The sequence below is a fragment of the Piliocolobus tephrosceles genome, chromosome 1 (genome assembly GCF_002776525.5).
Source record: "Piliocolobus tephrosceles isolate RC106 chromosome 1, ASM277652v3, whole genome shotgun sequence".
Classification (NCBI taxonomy): Eukaryota; Metazoa; Chordata; class Mammalia; order Primates; family Cercopithecidae; genus Piliocolobus; species Piliocolobus tephrosceles.
In genome coordinates this window covers 112,403,580-112,419,863 of record NC_045434.1, presented here as the reverse complement: position 1 = coordinate 112,419,863, position 16,284 = coordinate 112,403,580, and the positions used below count along the sequence as shown (strand labels likewise).

The following is a 16,284-nucleotide window of genomic DNA, read 5'->3' as shown; positions in this document are numbered from 1 at the left end:
AGAGGGATGTATAGAAATTCTAGTTACTTATAAATTTTGGGGGAAAAAAACTGGAACCAGATGCCTGTGTTAGATAATAGGGAAGTCTAATCACTTTTGAAATCCTCAGATAAGAAGTTTTTGTCTCCAGGGCCTGCTGGATGGTCACCAGGTGATTTTGCTCTGCTCATTTTCCCCTGACAAGTATCTTCGACCGTTTATATTCCCCCATGCTCATGTCTGCCTGCTGCATATCATGGTCTCAAGAAAGATAAAATAGCATAGTGAAGAGGGGTGTCAAGTCTGTCTGGCTACTTCCTGCTGAAAGAGGGCACTCCAGCCTGGGCAACAGACTGGGACTCTGTCTCAAAAAAAAAGCAAAACAAAAAGTCCACACTATCTAGTCACAAATGTTCACAGCATTTTTAACAATTTGTGTTGCTTCTAATTCGGGGCTATTACAAATAAAAATGCTGTGCCCATCAATGATTAGATAAATAAAATTGTGATAAATCCATACAATGGAATACTAATCAGTAATTTAAAAAAAACACAACCTGCTGATACATGCAATAAGGAGGCAAAAAAAGAGAACACTGTGTATGATTTCATTTAAGATTCAAGAAAATGCAAAATAGTCTCTCTTGACAGAAAGTGGTTGCTTCAGTATGAAGTTGGAAAGAGAGATGGATTACAAAGGGCACAAGAAAACTTTTGGGAATGACGGAAGATTATTTTTATTGTAGTAATGGTTTAATGGGTATACATATATGTCAAAACTGATCAAACCAAACTTACAGCTTTATATATGTGCAGCGTAGAGGTCTTCAATTTACAAGTGAATAAACATTTTTTAAAATGGTGATAAAAATAACATCTTCAGCCTGTTGTAGGGATTCATTGAATACGTTAAGCACTTTATCATAATACCTGGCTCCCTGAGTTTGATGCCACTGACACGTAGATATCAAACTCAAACCTCTCTACCAAGCTTTTCATCCAAAGTGACTAGGGGTACAGACTGTTTAAGACTATACAGAAAGATCATGTATCTGAGGAATTAAAAATAGGCCATACGATTTGGCAATGTGTCACTCGATAAACTCAATAAACTATTATTATCAAAGCAAAAAATATATACACAAAAAGAACTGGGTTCAAAAAAATTTTTTTCTACGGACTTTTAACGTGATAACTCATGACACAGGGGTTAGGATCTTCAGTTTTCCTTTGGAAGTTAATAAAAACCACTATAGAGAAAAACAGAATTTGCTACTAAGGTGAAAACTGCTTCTCCTCTTAGGGTTCTAGTTCTCTTGCAACCTAAAACAAAGGAACCGGACAGAAAACCACTTTTGTACTGTACAGCTCTAAACATTAATCAATCACTCAATTCATTACTTATTTTTTTCTGTTTCCTTGTATTCTGTCATACAACTGTCTCTTGGTTTACCTACTTTTCTGCTTGTCTTCTCTCTCTCCTCCTGGTTTATTCATCCAGATGGGATTTTCCCCAAAGTTTCCATCTCATTCTTTTCCTCTCCTCTGTGTATGCGCCACTGAAGTTAAGATTGCAAATTCAAACTCCCCACACATTCACACCCCCATTCCCATTTCACAGTATCTCGCCCAATGTTTACCACTCCGAACACATTCCTAGAATCGAAAGATCTGGAGCAGGGAGAAAAGAAAAGGCGCCTACCTGATGCCTGGAACAGTCTACTAGGCGCTACAAGTTTATTAGCTTTTTCAGTGCTCTCAACAGCCCAGGCAGATGTTATCTCAATCTTACGGTTCAATAAATTTAAGACCTCTGGCTGGACACTAGAGGCTGGCGAAGGACTTGACCTTTGATCAGAATCTCCCGAAGGAGTGGGGTCCCTGACCATTGTCCCTTCCAGAGAATCTTAAAACAGACGCCAGGAGACCCTCTCGGATACTCTGCAGGAGTCAAGAGTCACGATATTAGCAAGCACATCGCAGCCATGCGAACCCTTTCTGGTTCAGCTCTCGACAAAAGAAATCAAGCCCCCAGTCAAAATACAACAACAACGGATAAAGCCTACCACCCCCTCCCCCGGCCCCCAAATTCTCAGGGGAAATCCCTTAAGAGTCAGCTAGGGAGGTCACTGCAGCGACTTCAGGGTGCAGAGAACGCGGGGAACTAGGAGGAGGACGCTCCAGCCCACCTGGGCGTCTCTGATTGGCCGGCAGTTCAGCTTGGAACGCTGGGGTGCGTGGCGTCAGATCCGCCGGGTCCGCCATCTTGTTCCCAGGGGCAGTTGGCGGAAGAGATCGAGCTCCCTTGCCGCCGGCTCGCCTTCTCTGTGGAGTTCTTGCGGACTGGGTTTCGCTGTCTGCTCTCCGCCCTGGGTCCTTTTGTCGGCGCCCTGGGTGCCCTCTCTTGCTCGGCTGGGGCACAGCAAGGCGGCCCCTTCTCCCGACGACGTTCCATGGAGTAGGGTCCCAGACCGTTGTCCCGAAGAGCGAGATCGAGCTTGGCCCCCTCCCCCCCCTCCTTCCTTCCCTCCCTCCTTCCTTCCGCCGCAACATGGCTAACAACAGCCCCGCGCTGACAGGCAACTCGCAGCCGCAGCACCAGGCGGCCGCTGCTGCGGCTCAGCAACAGCAGCAGTGCGGCGGCGGCGGCGCTACCAAGCCGGCGGTCTCGGGCAAGCAGGGCAATGTGCTCCCGCTATGGGGCAACGAGAAGACCATGAACCTCAACCCCATGATCCTGACCAACATCCTGTCGTCGCCTTACTTCAAAGTACAGCTCTACGAGCTCAAGACCTACCACGAGGTGGTGGACGAGATCTACTTTAAGGTACGAAGCGTGTAGGCCTTGGCTTTGGGGGTAAGTTCGGAAGAGGGGGTATGGAGGAAACGGGCGAAGGCGGCCCCCGACATCTGAAGATTTGTGGGTGGGGGAAGGTGGTTCGGCGGAGGGGGAGCTACGGCCTGTAGCCTTCTCTGGGAGGGGTCGGACTGGGGCCGCCCTCTCGTTTCCATTTTAGATTTTTAGAGCCGGGAGAGCCCGCCACTATTGATCTCTCTCCGCCCCCAACCTTCTGCCCACCCTTGGGGGGAGTTGGGCAAGAGGGATTGGGGAGAGGAGGAAAGAGTAACAGAAGCCTTTCCAGTTTACAGCTTTAAAATTATTCCTTTTGACGTGGATCTACTGAGCGCCAACTTGTTGGTGCTTCTCCCGCTCACCCCTGGCCAGGGCGTGTAATGACTTCAGTATTGGCCTCATGTTGTTGGTACTCACTATCCGATCCAGACAGGGAAATGGTCAGTGCGTGTGTGTCGGGTGGGGTTGGGGGGATGAGGGTGGAGAGGTGCCATTTCAAGAGGTGTACAGAAGGCCTGGAAATTTTCCCAGCAGGAAGTCAGGAGTAAGAGGTCTCAGCCACCTGTGCATTGGGCTAATTTAGAATTATCTGGGCCCTGGGCTTCTGCGGCAGGGTCGGTGCTGGCTTGGCTGTGCTGGGGAGCTCACCTGGCGCCTCCTCACTGCACTCTTGTCTCAGTTCTTGTTTCGTTAGCAGGATTGACTCAGTCTTGCAGCGAGGCTCGGAGCAGCCCAGGGTCGCAGGTAGAGGTATGCACTATTAATCATGCTCAATCGCCATAAATGCATTTCCCTGGTTAAATGAACGGCTAATTAGATTTTTTTTGTTTTTTTTTGGCCATTGCTTTTGGTCCTTTACCAATTAGGTAGGCTTTTTCCACTTCCCTGCAAATTAGGTAGTGTAAAAAATACCTTCCAGGCCTCCAAAGGTTAATTTCTATTTTAAATAATATTAATAATAGCCTTAGTGGCCTTTAAATATTTTATCCGGAGCATCTAATATACAATCCATTTTTGTCTATATTAACTTTTAAAACCTTGACAGACTACACAAAGTGTTTTCTGTCATTTGAACGTATGTGTAGAGATGGTAACAAAAGGACATTTTCATTCGTTTTGCCCACCTTTTCCCCCAGTTGAGTAATTAGGTTATTGAAGGATTTTGAGAGATTAGTTGCTTTTTATAGAAAACATATCTTGAGGAATACAGTTCAACTTTGGGTTGATAAAGTACACAGATAAATTTGGAATCCTCTTACGAGAGTAGGACTGATTGTAATTCTATGAATTAGTTTTTTTAGCTTTTAAAAGGTAAGACCTTTTTAGCATGGATACAGTATGGTGAATAACATTTAATCCTTAGCTTTATTTATGCAGTAAACTTTAAACAGTTGAAAATTGGGTTCCTGCTCTTTTTGCGGCAGGTTCTGTTTTCTAACATAGGCAAAATGTTAATGTAATAGAGGAAAGTCTTGTTTTTAAGTTTCAAATGTGTTTTGAAACAAGATTCTACCAGGAATTGTTTTTAAATTCCGTTAAAAAACTAATAGACCCAGCTTTTTACAAATATTATCAGGACTTAAGACGTTCAGATCAAATACTCACTGAAATATGTAAGTTTCCAACCTTGTAATTTTATTTTGTATGCATCCAGCCCTGACTTGGGCTAGCTTTTAAGGAATTGAAACATCTTTTACTTAGCAATCTGTGGGGAGGAAAGGAAACGTTAAAGCACTGCGAAATAGTGTAGTGCTTAAACTTAAATGCATGCTTTTCTATCTGAAGCCATTGTTCAGGACTACAAAATTTACCATGTGCGGGTGGAAATAGAATTTTAGAAATACGTAGTGAAAAAACAGGATTTTTTGTGTGTATTTTTAAAAAAACAAAGATGGGTCTTCCCAAAAGGCCTTTTTGGATTCTATTTTAGAGCTAATATTCTTTTGTTGTTGTTGTTGCTATTTTTAGATAAGGAATGGTTTTTGTAAGATGTTCCTCTTAGCAAATATGATATTGTATCATCTTTGATGATAGTATATGCCTGTGACTATTCACACTCAGTTTTTGACACAACTTATATTCTGGGGAATAATTGGATTGGTTCACACATAATTAGGCTGAAGCTTAATTACAACAATGATCTCTGTAAGTGTGACCTTTGTAATTTTATCTTTAATCAGGAATAAACCTGACCCTGGTGGAAAAAATGTACAAATAAAAAGTTCCATAATTTTGCATCACAAGTAACCCGTTACTGTTTTAGAGATTTTCCAGTAATTTTGCTTAATTTTATAATGTAGATTTTAAATTACAATAAAATTGAACTATTAAAGGTATTTTCAAGTATTTCAAATTAATGCTTATACTTCATTAATACTTTTTGCTTTAAATTGGAGACTTAAATCCATTTTTAAAGGAAAATGTTTTAAAAGCAACTCATAAGTTAAAATATTACCAAATAGTTTTTGCAACTAAGTGAGACTGTAGAAATTTTCTGACTCCCAGATACAGATATCAGCTCTTTATAAAGCTAGTTTAGTGGGATTTCTCCTCTGCAAAGCTATTAAGGTTTTGTTAAACCGTAGTAGCTTTTGGGTGTTGTTTAAATGTCTAAGCAGTGTTTCCAAAAATGATTTACACACTTAATGTCAGTAAACATATACTTAATGCCAAAATAATTTTGGAAGAGCTGCTCTATTATGGACTTGGGTATACTTTTATCAGGCTTTTAAACAAATTCAAAGTATGAATGTTTGTTGTGTTCCTCTTTTCTATTTTCAGGTCACGCACGTTGAACCATGGGAGAAAGGAAGCAGGAAAACAGCGGGCCAGACAGGGATGTGCGGAGGGGTAAGTAGAAGTACGTGCATTTTTCAGTTTTTCTGTTTCTGATAACTAAGTTTATATTTAGAGAACTAAAGGCCTGTCAATTATATACTTGAGTGACAATTTTTTTAATCTAAATTCAAGTGTTCAGTGAAATAGGGTTAGAAAAGTGTTACTTTTTAATGCTCCTTTCTTAGTTCTGGATTATGGCTTGTTATTAATACCTAACAGGATTAATCAATTGGTGTTAAGAGTCTGTTAATTATTTTACTACTTTTTCTTAACTCTTGTTTCCCCTAAAGGTTCGAGGTGTTGGAACAGGAGGAATTGTTTCTACGGCGTTTTGCCTGTTATACAAATTATTTACCCTGAAGTTAACTCGAAAGCAAGTGATGGGTCTTATAACACACACAGACTCTCCATATATTAGAGCTCTTGGATTTATGTATATAAGGTGAGCGTGCATTTATGTACATTTCCAGGAAATATCTCATTTTAATTCACGTATGTTTAATAATAGTCTTTTGTAATTCTAGATATACACAGCCCCCTACAGATCTATGGGACTGGTTTGAATCCTTCCTTGATGATGAAGAGGTATGTCAACAAGGGTAATAATTTGTTTTCTTCTGATTACTCTCATATTTTTATTATCTTTTATTTATTGGTGGTTTAATGTCTTCAAGAATTTCCTGTAGTTAAATTTATTTCAGTCAGATACTTTTGGAATTAATATCCTTTTACTGAGACCTGATGGCTTTTATATATTTCAGGGTAAATTTCTGAAGTTTTATTTTCTTGTTTTAAAATTGTTTAAATGTGTTTGGTAATTATTGGAAATTTTTCTCTTCTTAATTATGTTCTGTGTATTGCATTGATCCTGAATTGTATAGTTAATAGTGATTTTTCAAGATGGGGCATGCTCAAGATCGAGGTGATAATAAAATACATGCACATGGAATACTAATTGTAGCTTTTGTTTCTTCTGGAACATTTCAGTTCTTCACCCTCTAACTTCTTCCAAATATCAGTATTCCCACTTGCATAGAAGTGCTGAATTGAAGAACTGGGTGTTACATAAATAGGCTAAGTGTTTGGATGACTTGTTCAAGGTGACAAAATTTTAATTCCAGCTGTCTGACTCCTAGTACACCACATGTACCTTTAAAAAAGAATTTTTAAAAATTGTAATTTGAAATTAAATCTGAAATACTAAGATTTAAATCATATAGGCATGCATATGCTAGAGGAGAATAATAAAAAATAAATTGTGTATGCATTGGCTGGGCATGGTGGCTCATACTTGTAATGCCAACACTTTGAGAGTTTAAGACCTGCCTGAGCAATATAGTGAGACCTCATCTCTAAAAAAAAAAAAAAAAGTTTAAAAATTAGCGGAGCATAGAGGTATCCATCTTATTAGTCCCAGCTACTTGGGAGGCAGGGGTGGGAAGATCACTTGAGTCCAGCAGGTGGAATTTTCAGTGAGCCAAGATCATTGCCGCTGCACTCCAGCCTGGGTAACAGAGTAAGACCCTTTCTCAAAACAAAATGTCATATATGCATTAATTTACTTACATGATGAAGTCCAGCATTTCAAAAATGAAATGATGAGCTGTATTGTCCATTTGTCTACCCACTCTGCTATTTTGTGTTTTAAGGTTCATAAAGACTTTGAGTGCTGTGTGTCAGTAGCCTATTTACAGAGTCCATCCGAAGAATTTATTGAATTTAAGGATGGTTCTAATGGAAATCTATTGTGTTTTGTTATTACATGCACACCTTAAAAAAAAGATCTCGTTTAGACATGGAGAATTTTTATTTTTCTCTACTTTTTTTTTTTTTTTTTTTTTTGCCTGTTAACTGAGTTACTTAATAACTCAGAAGAAGCAAAACGTTTTAAATCACAATCTTTAAGGGTTTTTTATCTTTAGATGAGTTTTTCATACTGAAGCACTTCTCTCTTCTGTCTTTAAAAAAGCATGTTCCTCTTCATAATTGGTGTTGTATTGGTTTTGTTTCTGGATGCCTCTATTTTATGTTTTTTATTGTGTTTACAAATCTGAGGTCCTCTATTTAAGCTAACTTATTGTTTTCTTCCTTAGATATCTGCAGCGATTATATTTGGATATACTGTATATCTGAACACTTAAATGTGTGTGAGTGCAAGCAGTTTTACCTTTAGCTCTTGTTTTCCTGTTTAGATAACAAATCTCACTTTCCTTGTGTGCTTGCACTATAGGTTTGGGACTGACAATAGCTGACTAACATGTCCTGAGCTGTGAGAGGGCATAGCAAGAAGGCCTTCATGCGGTAATGACCCTTTTCAGAGACAATGGTCATCATGGATTATGCGTTTCCAATTATTTGTTCATTTATTTATTTTCTACATAACTAAATTAGAAACCTCACTGCTTCATGGCAGTTGGTTTGCTATTGCTTCCAGTTTTATTAGGGCTTCATTTTATATTAGAGCTGTTGAAAGATAACCGTTAGACAGGAATTATCTAAAGTAGATGATATGTAGCTAGGTTATGGTGCAAGGTATCTGATGTGTGCAAGTATGTCCACAGAAATAAATACATAGTAGGTATGTGGAATGTAAATTTAAGTCAATCGTTCCACGTAGTTTAGAAATGAAAGGGGCTTTTTCATATTGTTAACTGAGTGAGATCAGTTCCCTTTATGCCCGTGAGGCTGCAGGGTTTGTTCTCACCTGCATGCACACACTAAGCCCAAATATTTCTGTTCATTCATTGTCAGATTAGGATACGAAAATAAAATTTTTCTGTTAGTTTTTTTTTGTATTGAGATTCCCAAGATGGTAATATTTTTATAGTATTAATATATATATGGAAATACTTTTTTTGACGGCTAGGGTATCTTTTGTGTTTCTGTAGGACCTAGATGTGAAGGCTGGTGGAGGCTGTGTAATGACCATTGGAGAAATGCTACGATCTTTTCTCACAAAACTGGAGTGGTTTTCTACCTTGTTTCCAAGAATTCCAGTTCCAGTTCAAAAGAATATTGATCAGCAGATTAAAACCCGACCTAGAAAAATCAAGAAAGATGGGAAGGAAGGTGCTGAGGAAATAGACAGACATGTTGAACGCAGACGTTCAAGGTAATGTCACTCTTGAATTATGCTTATTTTTTATATATGCTTTATACAAAGTTAATGGTTCTGAGAAATAGTAAGTTGTTAGGAATTTTACTGTTTATTTTATTAGTTTGTCACTTTTACCCCCCAAAGATTATTTTCTTCTTTTCAGGGCTTTTTCTCTAACATTATGCATCTGTAAATGAGAACAATAAACTTTTTTGCTTTAATGATTCTTGACATGGACTTAAACATGAGGACCTGAATAAATAATGCTGTTGAAAATTACTATGAAAAGAATTTCATGTTTTATTCATTGAAATTTTCTTTCTCCCTCCGCCTTCCTTAGGTCTCCAAGGAGATCTCTGAGTCCACGGAGGTCCCCAAGAAGATCAAGAAGTAGAAGTCATCATCGGGAGGGCCATGGGTCTTCTAGTTTTGACAGAGAATTAGAAAGAGAGAAAGAACGCCAGCGACTAGAGCGTGAAGCCAAAGAAAGGGAGAAAGAACGGCGAAGATCCCGAAGTATGGACCGGGGGTTAGAACGCAGACGCAGCAGAAGTAGGGAAAGGCATAGAAGTCGCAGTCGAAGTCGTGATAGGAAAGGGGATAGAAGGGACAGGGATCGAGAAAGAGAGAAAGAAAATGAGAGAGGTAGAAGACGAGATCGTGACTATGATAAGGAAAGAGGAAATGACCGAGAAAAAGAGAGAGAGCGATCAAGAGAAAGGTCCAAGGAACAGAGAAGTAGGGGAGAGGTAGAAGAAAAGAAACATAAAGAAGACAAAGATGATAGGCGGCACAGAGATGACAAAAAAGATTCCAAGAAAGAGAAAAAACACAGTAGAAGCAGAAGCAGAGAGAGGAAACACAGAAGTAGGAGTCGAAGTAGAAATGCAGGGAAACGAAGTAGAAGTAGAAGCAAAGAGAAATCAAGTAAGCATAAAAATGAAAGTAAAGAAAAATCAAATAAACGAAGTCGAAGTGGTAGTCAAGGAAGAACTGACAGTGTTGAAAAATCAAAAAAACGGGAACATAGTCCCAGCAAAGAAAAATCTAGAAAGCGTAGTGGAAGCAAAGAACGTTCCCACAAACGAGATCACAGTGATAGTAAGGACCAGTCAGACAAACATGATCGTCGAAGGAGCCAAAGTATAGAACGAGAGAGCCAAGAAAAACAGCATAAAAACAAAGATGAGACTGTGTGAAAATATTTTGTAAAAGTGGATCACATTGAATCCTATAAATGATTAAATCTGCTTTTTTTCCCCCAAGTTGAGATTGTGCAGTAGTTCGCACTCCTCAAGCTCTCCCTGTAGGCTGCATTTTCATTTCCTCTTTTGTGTAGGGAAGTGCCTTTGTAATTCCATTTATTGCATTGGTGTTTTCACCCAATTGTTAAGTTTGATACATGATGCACAGATTGTTCTTGCATTTTTATTGTTTGTTTTTGAAATGTACAGTCTGTACATATGTCCTGAAAATGTTTTAATTCCTTTGGCATGGTTGCCATGTTGGTTAAATTTGTATAAGGCAATAAACTGCCACTAATCTATTTTTGTTTTGTAGGTGTGGGATTATGGTTTGTGTACTGAAGTTAGCATGGCTGTGCTTTTCGTAATAGAATGCTAAAGACTTTGAGAATGGAACTTGGATGTCTGTTATAGGAGAAATACGTGCTGCCAATATACATGAAGGCAGCATTGTAGGATTAACATTCTTGTCCACTGTATATTATCTTGGAAGGCTCTTGTTAATATGTTACACTTAATATTCTCCACAGTTACCTTTAGAGAGAATTTATGAGAAGTTAGTTTCTGATGCAGAGGTTTTTAGGCTGTGATTTCATCAAAAGTCCTTTTAGCATTCTACCTCAAAGGGACACTTAGTATGCCTAAAATTTATTCACTTAGTTTTCCTTTTTTATTTGAAAAAGTACATGACATGTAATCTTTTTTTCTTGAATTCTTTCTCAGATTTTAAAGTACTATATTAAAGAAAAAAATTAATGTCTAAAGCCTAGCATTCTTGCAGAACCCTATACTAACATGTAATTGGGAGAGGGTGGGGCAAATGAGTAGAGAAACAGATTCAAGCCTCAAGCTTCCAAAGCATTTTTATAAATGGAAAATCCTTAAATTATGAAACAGCTTGATATAGTGTCCTTTTTTTAAAATTCCAAACTTTTTTTATTGATAATGGAGATTGCTGTTTGAGTTTTTAAACTTAATCTAGAACAGAGGAGTATTAAAAGTAATGCTGTGCTGCATTATTTAAGACTATCAGCAAATTTGATAGATTGTTCTTATGACTTGTATTCTGATTACAGAGAACCATCATGAGTGTGGAATAAATACTGGATTAAATCCTTTATCCTGGGTCTTGGCTTTTCCCCCATTTGTTAATTTTTTTTTTTTAAACTTTTTTTTTGTGTAAATTGACGAAATGTCAGTAGAGTCACACTTTGTGTACAGGGATGTCTTAGTTCCCAGATGACAAGTGGATTTTAAAGAAATGCAGAGACTGGGATTGGGCATGTGGTAATCAATAATCTTTATTAGAATTCTTGGTAATGGCAGTTCCGTTTGTCAGTGGTTGTTACATGTGTCACTTGATTAATTTGTTCCATGTCAAAGATGTTTATTGGGATACCTTTTACTTGGACAATATGTTAGCATTTTTTAAAATTTGGACTTGAAGGAAATTCTTTAAGATAATTCACCCAGTTCTTTTTAGAAAAGAAAATAGAGGCCCAAAGTAATGTTGTCAGTGCCAGGGCTAAAACTGAGTGTTGTGACAGTGTAGTGAACCTGGCACGCACATTCACGTTTGTTTTATCTCACTGGTTATACTGGCCAACTAATGCTCACTCAGAAGCCACCTTGCAAAAGTGTTAAATGGAGCAAATGAGTACACTTGCAAGAGTCCTTCATATGTGGGCTTAACATTTGTACCACTCCATTTTAGAAAAATCTCATTAAATGAATTCATCCAAAAGTGATACGCTTTTTTCTTTTTAAAGAAAATTCCATTGTGTTTTAAATTGAGCATCAAGTGAATTAGTACTATAGACACCCAGAAGTTAGAAAAATCTATTGTATAATATGAGAGCCACTAGATTTGTCTTGTGTTGAAAATCCGTTTTTAACATACCTAAATTAGGGTGCTACTGCTTTGGATATGGTTCCATGTGAAATGTTTATTTGACTGTATTTTAGGTAAAATGTGGAAAATTTAAATTATTTCAAATGGAGGTGAACTATCACCTTGATAGTTTGATGATAGTCACTATATTTGTTTTCTTGTGGTTTTTTTGTTTTTGTTTGTTTTTGTTTTTGTTTTTGTTTTTTTGAGATGGGCCTGGCTCTGTCACCCAAACTGGAGTGTAGTGATGCAGTCTCTGCTCACTGCAACCTCCATTCCCTGGTTCAAGTGATCCTCCGACCTTGACCTCCTGAGTAGCTGGGACCACAGGTGCATGCCACCAGACCCAGCTAATTTTTTGTATTTTTGGTAGGAATGGGATTTCACCATGTTGCCGAGGCTAGTCCTGAACTCCTGGCCTCAAGTGATCCACCCACCTCAGCCTCCCAAAGCGCTGTAATTACAGGTGTGAGCCACCACGCCCAGCCCTTATGATTTGTAAATATGTTTGCTTTTGAGGAAAATTATGGTAGGTGTGAGAACATGTAAATTGTGCTAGTTATTGCTATATATATGCATGATTTATTTGGAGAGTGACTTCCTAAGAAACTGGGAAAACAAGTGGCTATGAAAGACATCTCACATTTCTTGAAACGAGAACATTGGGACACAAGAGGAACATCACACACTGGGGCCTGTCGGAGGTGGGAGGGATAGCATTAGGAAAAATACCTAATGTAAGTGACGGGTTGATGGGTGCAGCAAACCACCATGGCACACATATACCTAGGTAACCTGCATGTTCTGCACATGTATCGTAAAGTATAATTTATGCACAGAACTTAAAGTATAATTTTTAAAAATTTTAATACAGCTTAATACAATTAGCATCCTTCAGTTTTGAACTCACTGAAATGATTTCACCTTTCCATGTATTAATATCTTTGCCTATTTTTAATGTTTGCAATTAAATTCTATACATGGGCTAGTATGTCATCAATCAAACTTTTAATATAAAATGTTCATTTTGATGTTGCCCTGTTTATCTCTTATTCTGGTTTAGTTTCTCAGTTCCTCTAAGGCAATGGTTCTTAACTTTTGAGTTCTGGACCCAATTTTTAGGAATCTGATGAAAGCTACAATCCTGTCTAAAAAAAAGTACCCCGCAAAGTGCGGTGGCTCATGCCTATAATCCCAGCACTTTGGGAGACTGAGGCCAGTAGATACCTGAGATCAGGAGTTTGAGACCAGCCTTGCCAACATGGTGAAACCCCATCTCTACTAAAAAAAGCAAAATGTGGGCCAGGTGCAGTGGCTCATACCTGTAATCCCAGCACTTTGGGAGGCCAAGGCGGGCTGATCACGAGGTCAGGAGTTCGAGACCAACCTGGCTAACACGGTGAAACCCTGTCTCTACTAAAAATACAAAAAGCCGGGTGTGGCGGCGTACACCTGTAGTCCCAGCTACTTGGGAAGCTGAGGTAGAGTCGCTTGAACCCAGGAGGCAGAGGTTGCAGTGAGCTGAGATCAAGCCACTGCACTCCAGCCTGGGCGACAGAGCAAGACTCCATCTCAAAAAATAAAAACAAAATATGCCGGGCGTGGTGGTGCATGCCTGTAATCCCAGCTACTCCAGAGGCTGAGGCAGGAGAATCGCTTAGAACCTGGGAGGCAGAGTTTGCAGTGAGCCAAGATCTCACCACTGCACTCCAGCCTGGGTGACGGAGACTGTCTCAAAAAAAAAAAGTACCCTAAAATTTGTGTGTAATTTCAAAGGAACTCACGAACTGCCCTAGGACTTTGGTTCTGCTCATTAACCGATTTTTTTTTAAGCTATGCTTAGATGTACAGTATTTGGAAATTAATAGCATAATAAACCAGAAATTTAAGTTCCTAAGAGTACTTAGGCAGTTACTTCCAAAGGCAGTACCTATTTTGTTTTTTCACTTAAAGGTGCAGAGGGAGAAAAAATGGCAATGGTAATCTCTTCCCTAAAAGTTGTCCTTTATGAATATAAAGCTTTTGGTTAGTAGAGATGAGGTCCCACCACTGGCAGTTCATACATCTTTCAACTGATGCCAGCGTGCAACCTTAAACACTAACTAGTTGACCAGTTCTCAGGTGATATTGGCCAACTGATGGGTGTTGATTCTGGCCCTAGTTTGATTCTATTATGTAAATACTGAAATCAGCCTTGAATGACTAAATTATAGGACCTCAAAGTAGAGATGATTTCATGTGGCAGGAAACACTTCTTGGTAGTGTCACTGTGAAATTCCCTCTCCGTCATTCCATCCTATAAAGTCCCACAGCACTTTGCAAATACCTCTGAAATGGCATTTATTGGGACCATTGTCTATCAACATTTGTTATTGTGGGAAACTGCATGACAGTAAGAACACAACTGGAAAATGTTAGCATCATGGCTGACTAAAAATTCGTTATTTGATTTCTCAGAGCATTGATATTCAAAGATTTCTGTTTACATAATCATGATCCACAATGTGTTGCACAGATATGTATCCAGGTGTGTGTGTTAGGGGGTGAGGGGTGCCTTTTCAGCCTATTGTATAAACAGAGAACTGACCTTAACAGTATTTCATGTAAGCCCTGAGTTTTTGCCACAAGGATTGGAAAAGGAACTACTTAATTGCAAAGAAATCGTCACATAAGCTTCCCTGATCTGCAGATACTTAAAGTCCATCAATCTTCAGTTGGTTTTCCTTGGCTGATTCTTGTTCTGGCCGTTCTGAAGCTGAATTATTTCTCTATTTGTTGAGTCAGTGCAATTAGTCACACACATCCCTGCCCCCGCCTTCCAACAAATCCCATCAGCTGTAAATCCCTGACATCCAAAATAAACATATAATGTAAGTGAAAACAAGCAGTGCTTGCTGAGCAAATGCAAGGGAAGACCTCTTGTCTTCTCCTTCCCTCTTATTTAGAAATTTTGAAGTCAGTGTCCTGGATATTCGACTATACCAATAGAGGGAATGTCTTAAATGCAACACTCATCCAGCCAATCCAGGTACTGGTTCAGTGAACATGTCCTGAATGAAGTGTTCCATGAGTTACGCCGAAACTTGTGCAGGGACAGCCAGTGATTTTTGGATGTGCCAGTTATCTATACATTTTCTAGCTCCACATTCACCTTTCATTTCCCTGCTTCGTGATTCTGGAGCTAGGCCTTTTAAACGTTTTGCTGTTGCCAGCCGGCATAATGTTAAGCTTGTCAGTGGAGCATGCTGCAGGGAGCTGCGGCAGAGAGGTGTGCTTTCTTTTCTCTTTTTGCTTCTCCATTGTGTAGGGGCCACTGGCATGTAGAGCACCCAGCAATACATATCCCCCAGCAAATTTCAGTAGCATCTCATCGAGAGAAGTGGGAGTTTCCCCGTCCACAAGTCCCCCTGCCAGCTTCCCAGCAAGTTTGCTAGTGCTCCAGCAGGCAGCTGCCCAGGAATTTCAGCAGGACCTCACAGATTTCCTAGTAAGTCTCAGTGGCATCCCAGTGGGTGGCCTCCTAGCTACTTTTGTTGACACGTCTGCTCTCCAACTCCAACCTTCAGCTTCACAACTGCACCCTCGCCAACAAGGTCTGAATCTCAGTCTTGCAAGGGAACGTCTCCCAATGTTTTCATTTTTTGTTTGTTGTTTTTTGTTTTTTCGGTTGTTGTTGTTTTAGAGCCTTGCTCTGTCACCCAGGCTGGAGTGCAGTGGCGCAATCATAGCTCGCTGCAGACTCAACCAGGGCTCAAGCCATCCTCCACCCTCAGCCTCCTGAGTGGTTAGGAAGGATTATGGGCGGGTGCCCCTACAACTGGCTGATTTTTATTTTTCTTCATAAGGACGGGGTTCTTACTGTGTTTCCAAGCTGGTCTCGAACTCCTGGCCTCAAGCAATCCTCCCTCCTTGGCCTCTCAAAGTGCTGAGATTACAGATGTGAGCCACTGTGCCCGGCCACTTCCCCCAAATTTGTTCTTTTCTTGGGCCCTCTGCCTCAGCACTAGAGGTAGTGGCTGCTCCCTACATCCACTATTACTGTATTTTTTTTAGAGTTCTCTTTACCTTTAGTAGTTAACCCCATTACTAGTTAATAATTGTTTGTTTCAAACTTTCCCTCTTGGAATTACTGCCTGTTTTCTGTCTCTGGACTGGACGCTGAGTGATACAATGTATTAAAAAATGATGCCAATCATATGGATGCTGCCTCCTTTGGCTAGCTGATGAAGTAGTTTAGTATAAAGGGCTCAGCCCAAGAAGTTTGTTGAGAATTATGTAAGTGAATCAGACAGGCTTCTTTCAGAATTTTGACTGAAAACTAAGAATTGGGCAGTCCTTATAAGAGTGGACAAGATGCATAGTTGTCTTATAACAGTAACCA

At 39.6% G+C, this 16,284-nt stretch overlaps 2 protein-coding genes across 10 annotated transcripts; one reads left to right on the top strand and one right to left on the bottom strand.

Annotated features, from left to right (window-relative positions):
- Window positions 1-691: 691 nt before the first annotated feature.
- LOC111529333 lies at window positions 692-8,002 on the bottom strand. Its single transcript, XM_023196221.2, has 3 exons — window positions 7,915-8,002; window positions 2,777-2,889; window positions 692-2,674 (listed from the first exon to the last, which is right to left on the bottom strand). The coding sequence occupies exons 1-3, from the start codon at window positions 8,000-8,002 to the stop codon at window positions 2,195-2,197; spliced, it is 681 nt and encodes a 226-aa protein (XP_023051989.2). The 3' UTR covers window positions 692-2,194.
- On the top strand, window positions 2,243-11,756 carry PRPF38B (pre-mRNA processing factor 38B). Of its 9 annotated transcripts, none has more exons than XM_023196231.2 (8): window positions 2,243-2,806; window positions 3,531-3,583; window positions 5,615-5,683; window positions 5,962-6,113; window positions 6,196-6,256; window positions 7,902-7,972; window positions 8,560-8,783; window positions 9,109-11,756. In XM_023196231.2, exons 7-8 carry the CDS (start codon window positions 8,593-8,595, stop codon window positions 9,965-9,967), a joined length of 1,050 nt encoding a protein of 349 aa, XP_023051999.1. In that variant the 5' UTR covers window positions 2,243-2,806; window positions 3,531-3,583; window positions 5,615-5,683; window positions 5,962-6,113; window positions 6,196-6,256; window positions 7,902-7,972; window positions 8,560-8,592; the 3' UTR covers window positions 9,968-11,756. The 9 variants fall into 9 exon arrangements, with proteins under 9 accessions (XP_023051999.1, XP_023052000.1, XP_023051996.1 ...); XM_023196232.2 differs by having other exon boundaries at window positions 5,615-5,693; XM_023196228.2 differs by lacking the exon at window positions 3,531-3,583.
- Window positions 11,757-16,284: the final 4,528 nt, after the last annotated feature.

Bases quoted from the DNA above. Each gene is read 5' to 3' on its own strand.
- LOC111529333 (XM_023196221.2), bottom strand. From the start codon at position 8,002: ATGACCATTGTCTCTGAAAAGGGTCATTACCGCATGAAGGCCTTCTTG. The intron at 2,890-7,914 runs GTCAGTCCCAAA...ACAAATCTTCAG, and splicing joins GGACATGTTAGTCAGCTATT to ATGTCGGGGGCCGCCTTCGC. The intron at 2,675-2,776 runs GTAGGTCTTGAG...GTTGCCCCATAG, and splicing joins ATCTCGTCCACCACCTCGTG to CGGGAGCACATTGCCCTGCT.
- PRPF38B (XM_023196224.2), top strand. From the start codon at position 2,531: ATGGCTAACAACAGCCCCGCGCTGACAGGCAACTCGCAGCCGCAGCAC. The intron at 2,807-5,614 runs GTACGAAGCGTG...TTCTATTTTCAG, and splicing joins TGGACGAGATCTACTTTAAG to GTCACGCACGTTGAACCATG. The intron at 6,257-8,559 runs GTATGTCAACAA...GTGTTTCTGTAG, and splicing joins CCTTCCTTGATGATGAAGAG to GACCTAGATGTGAAGGCTGG.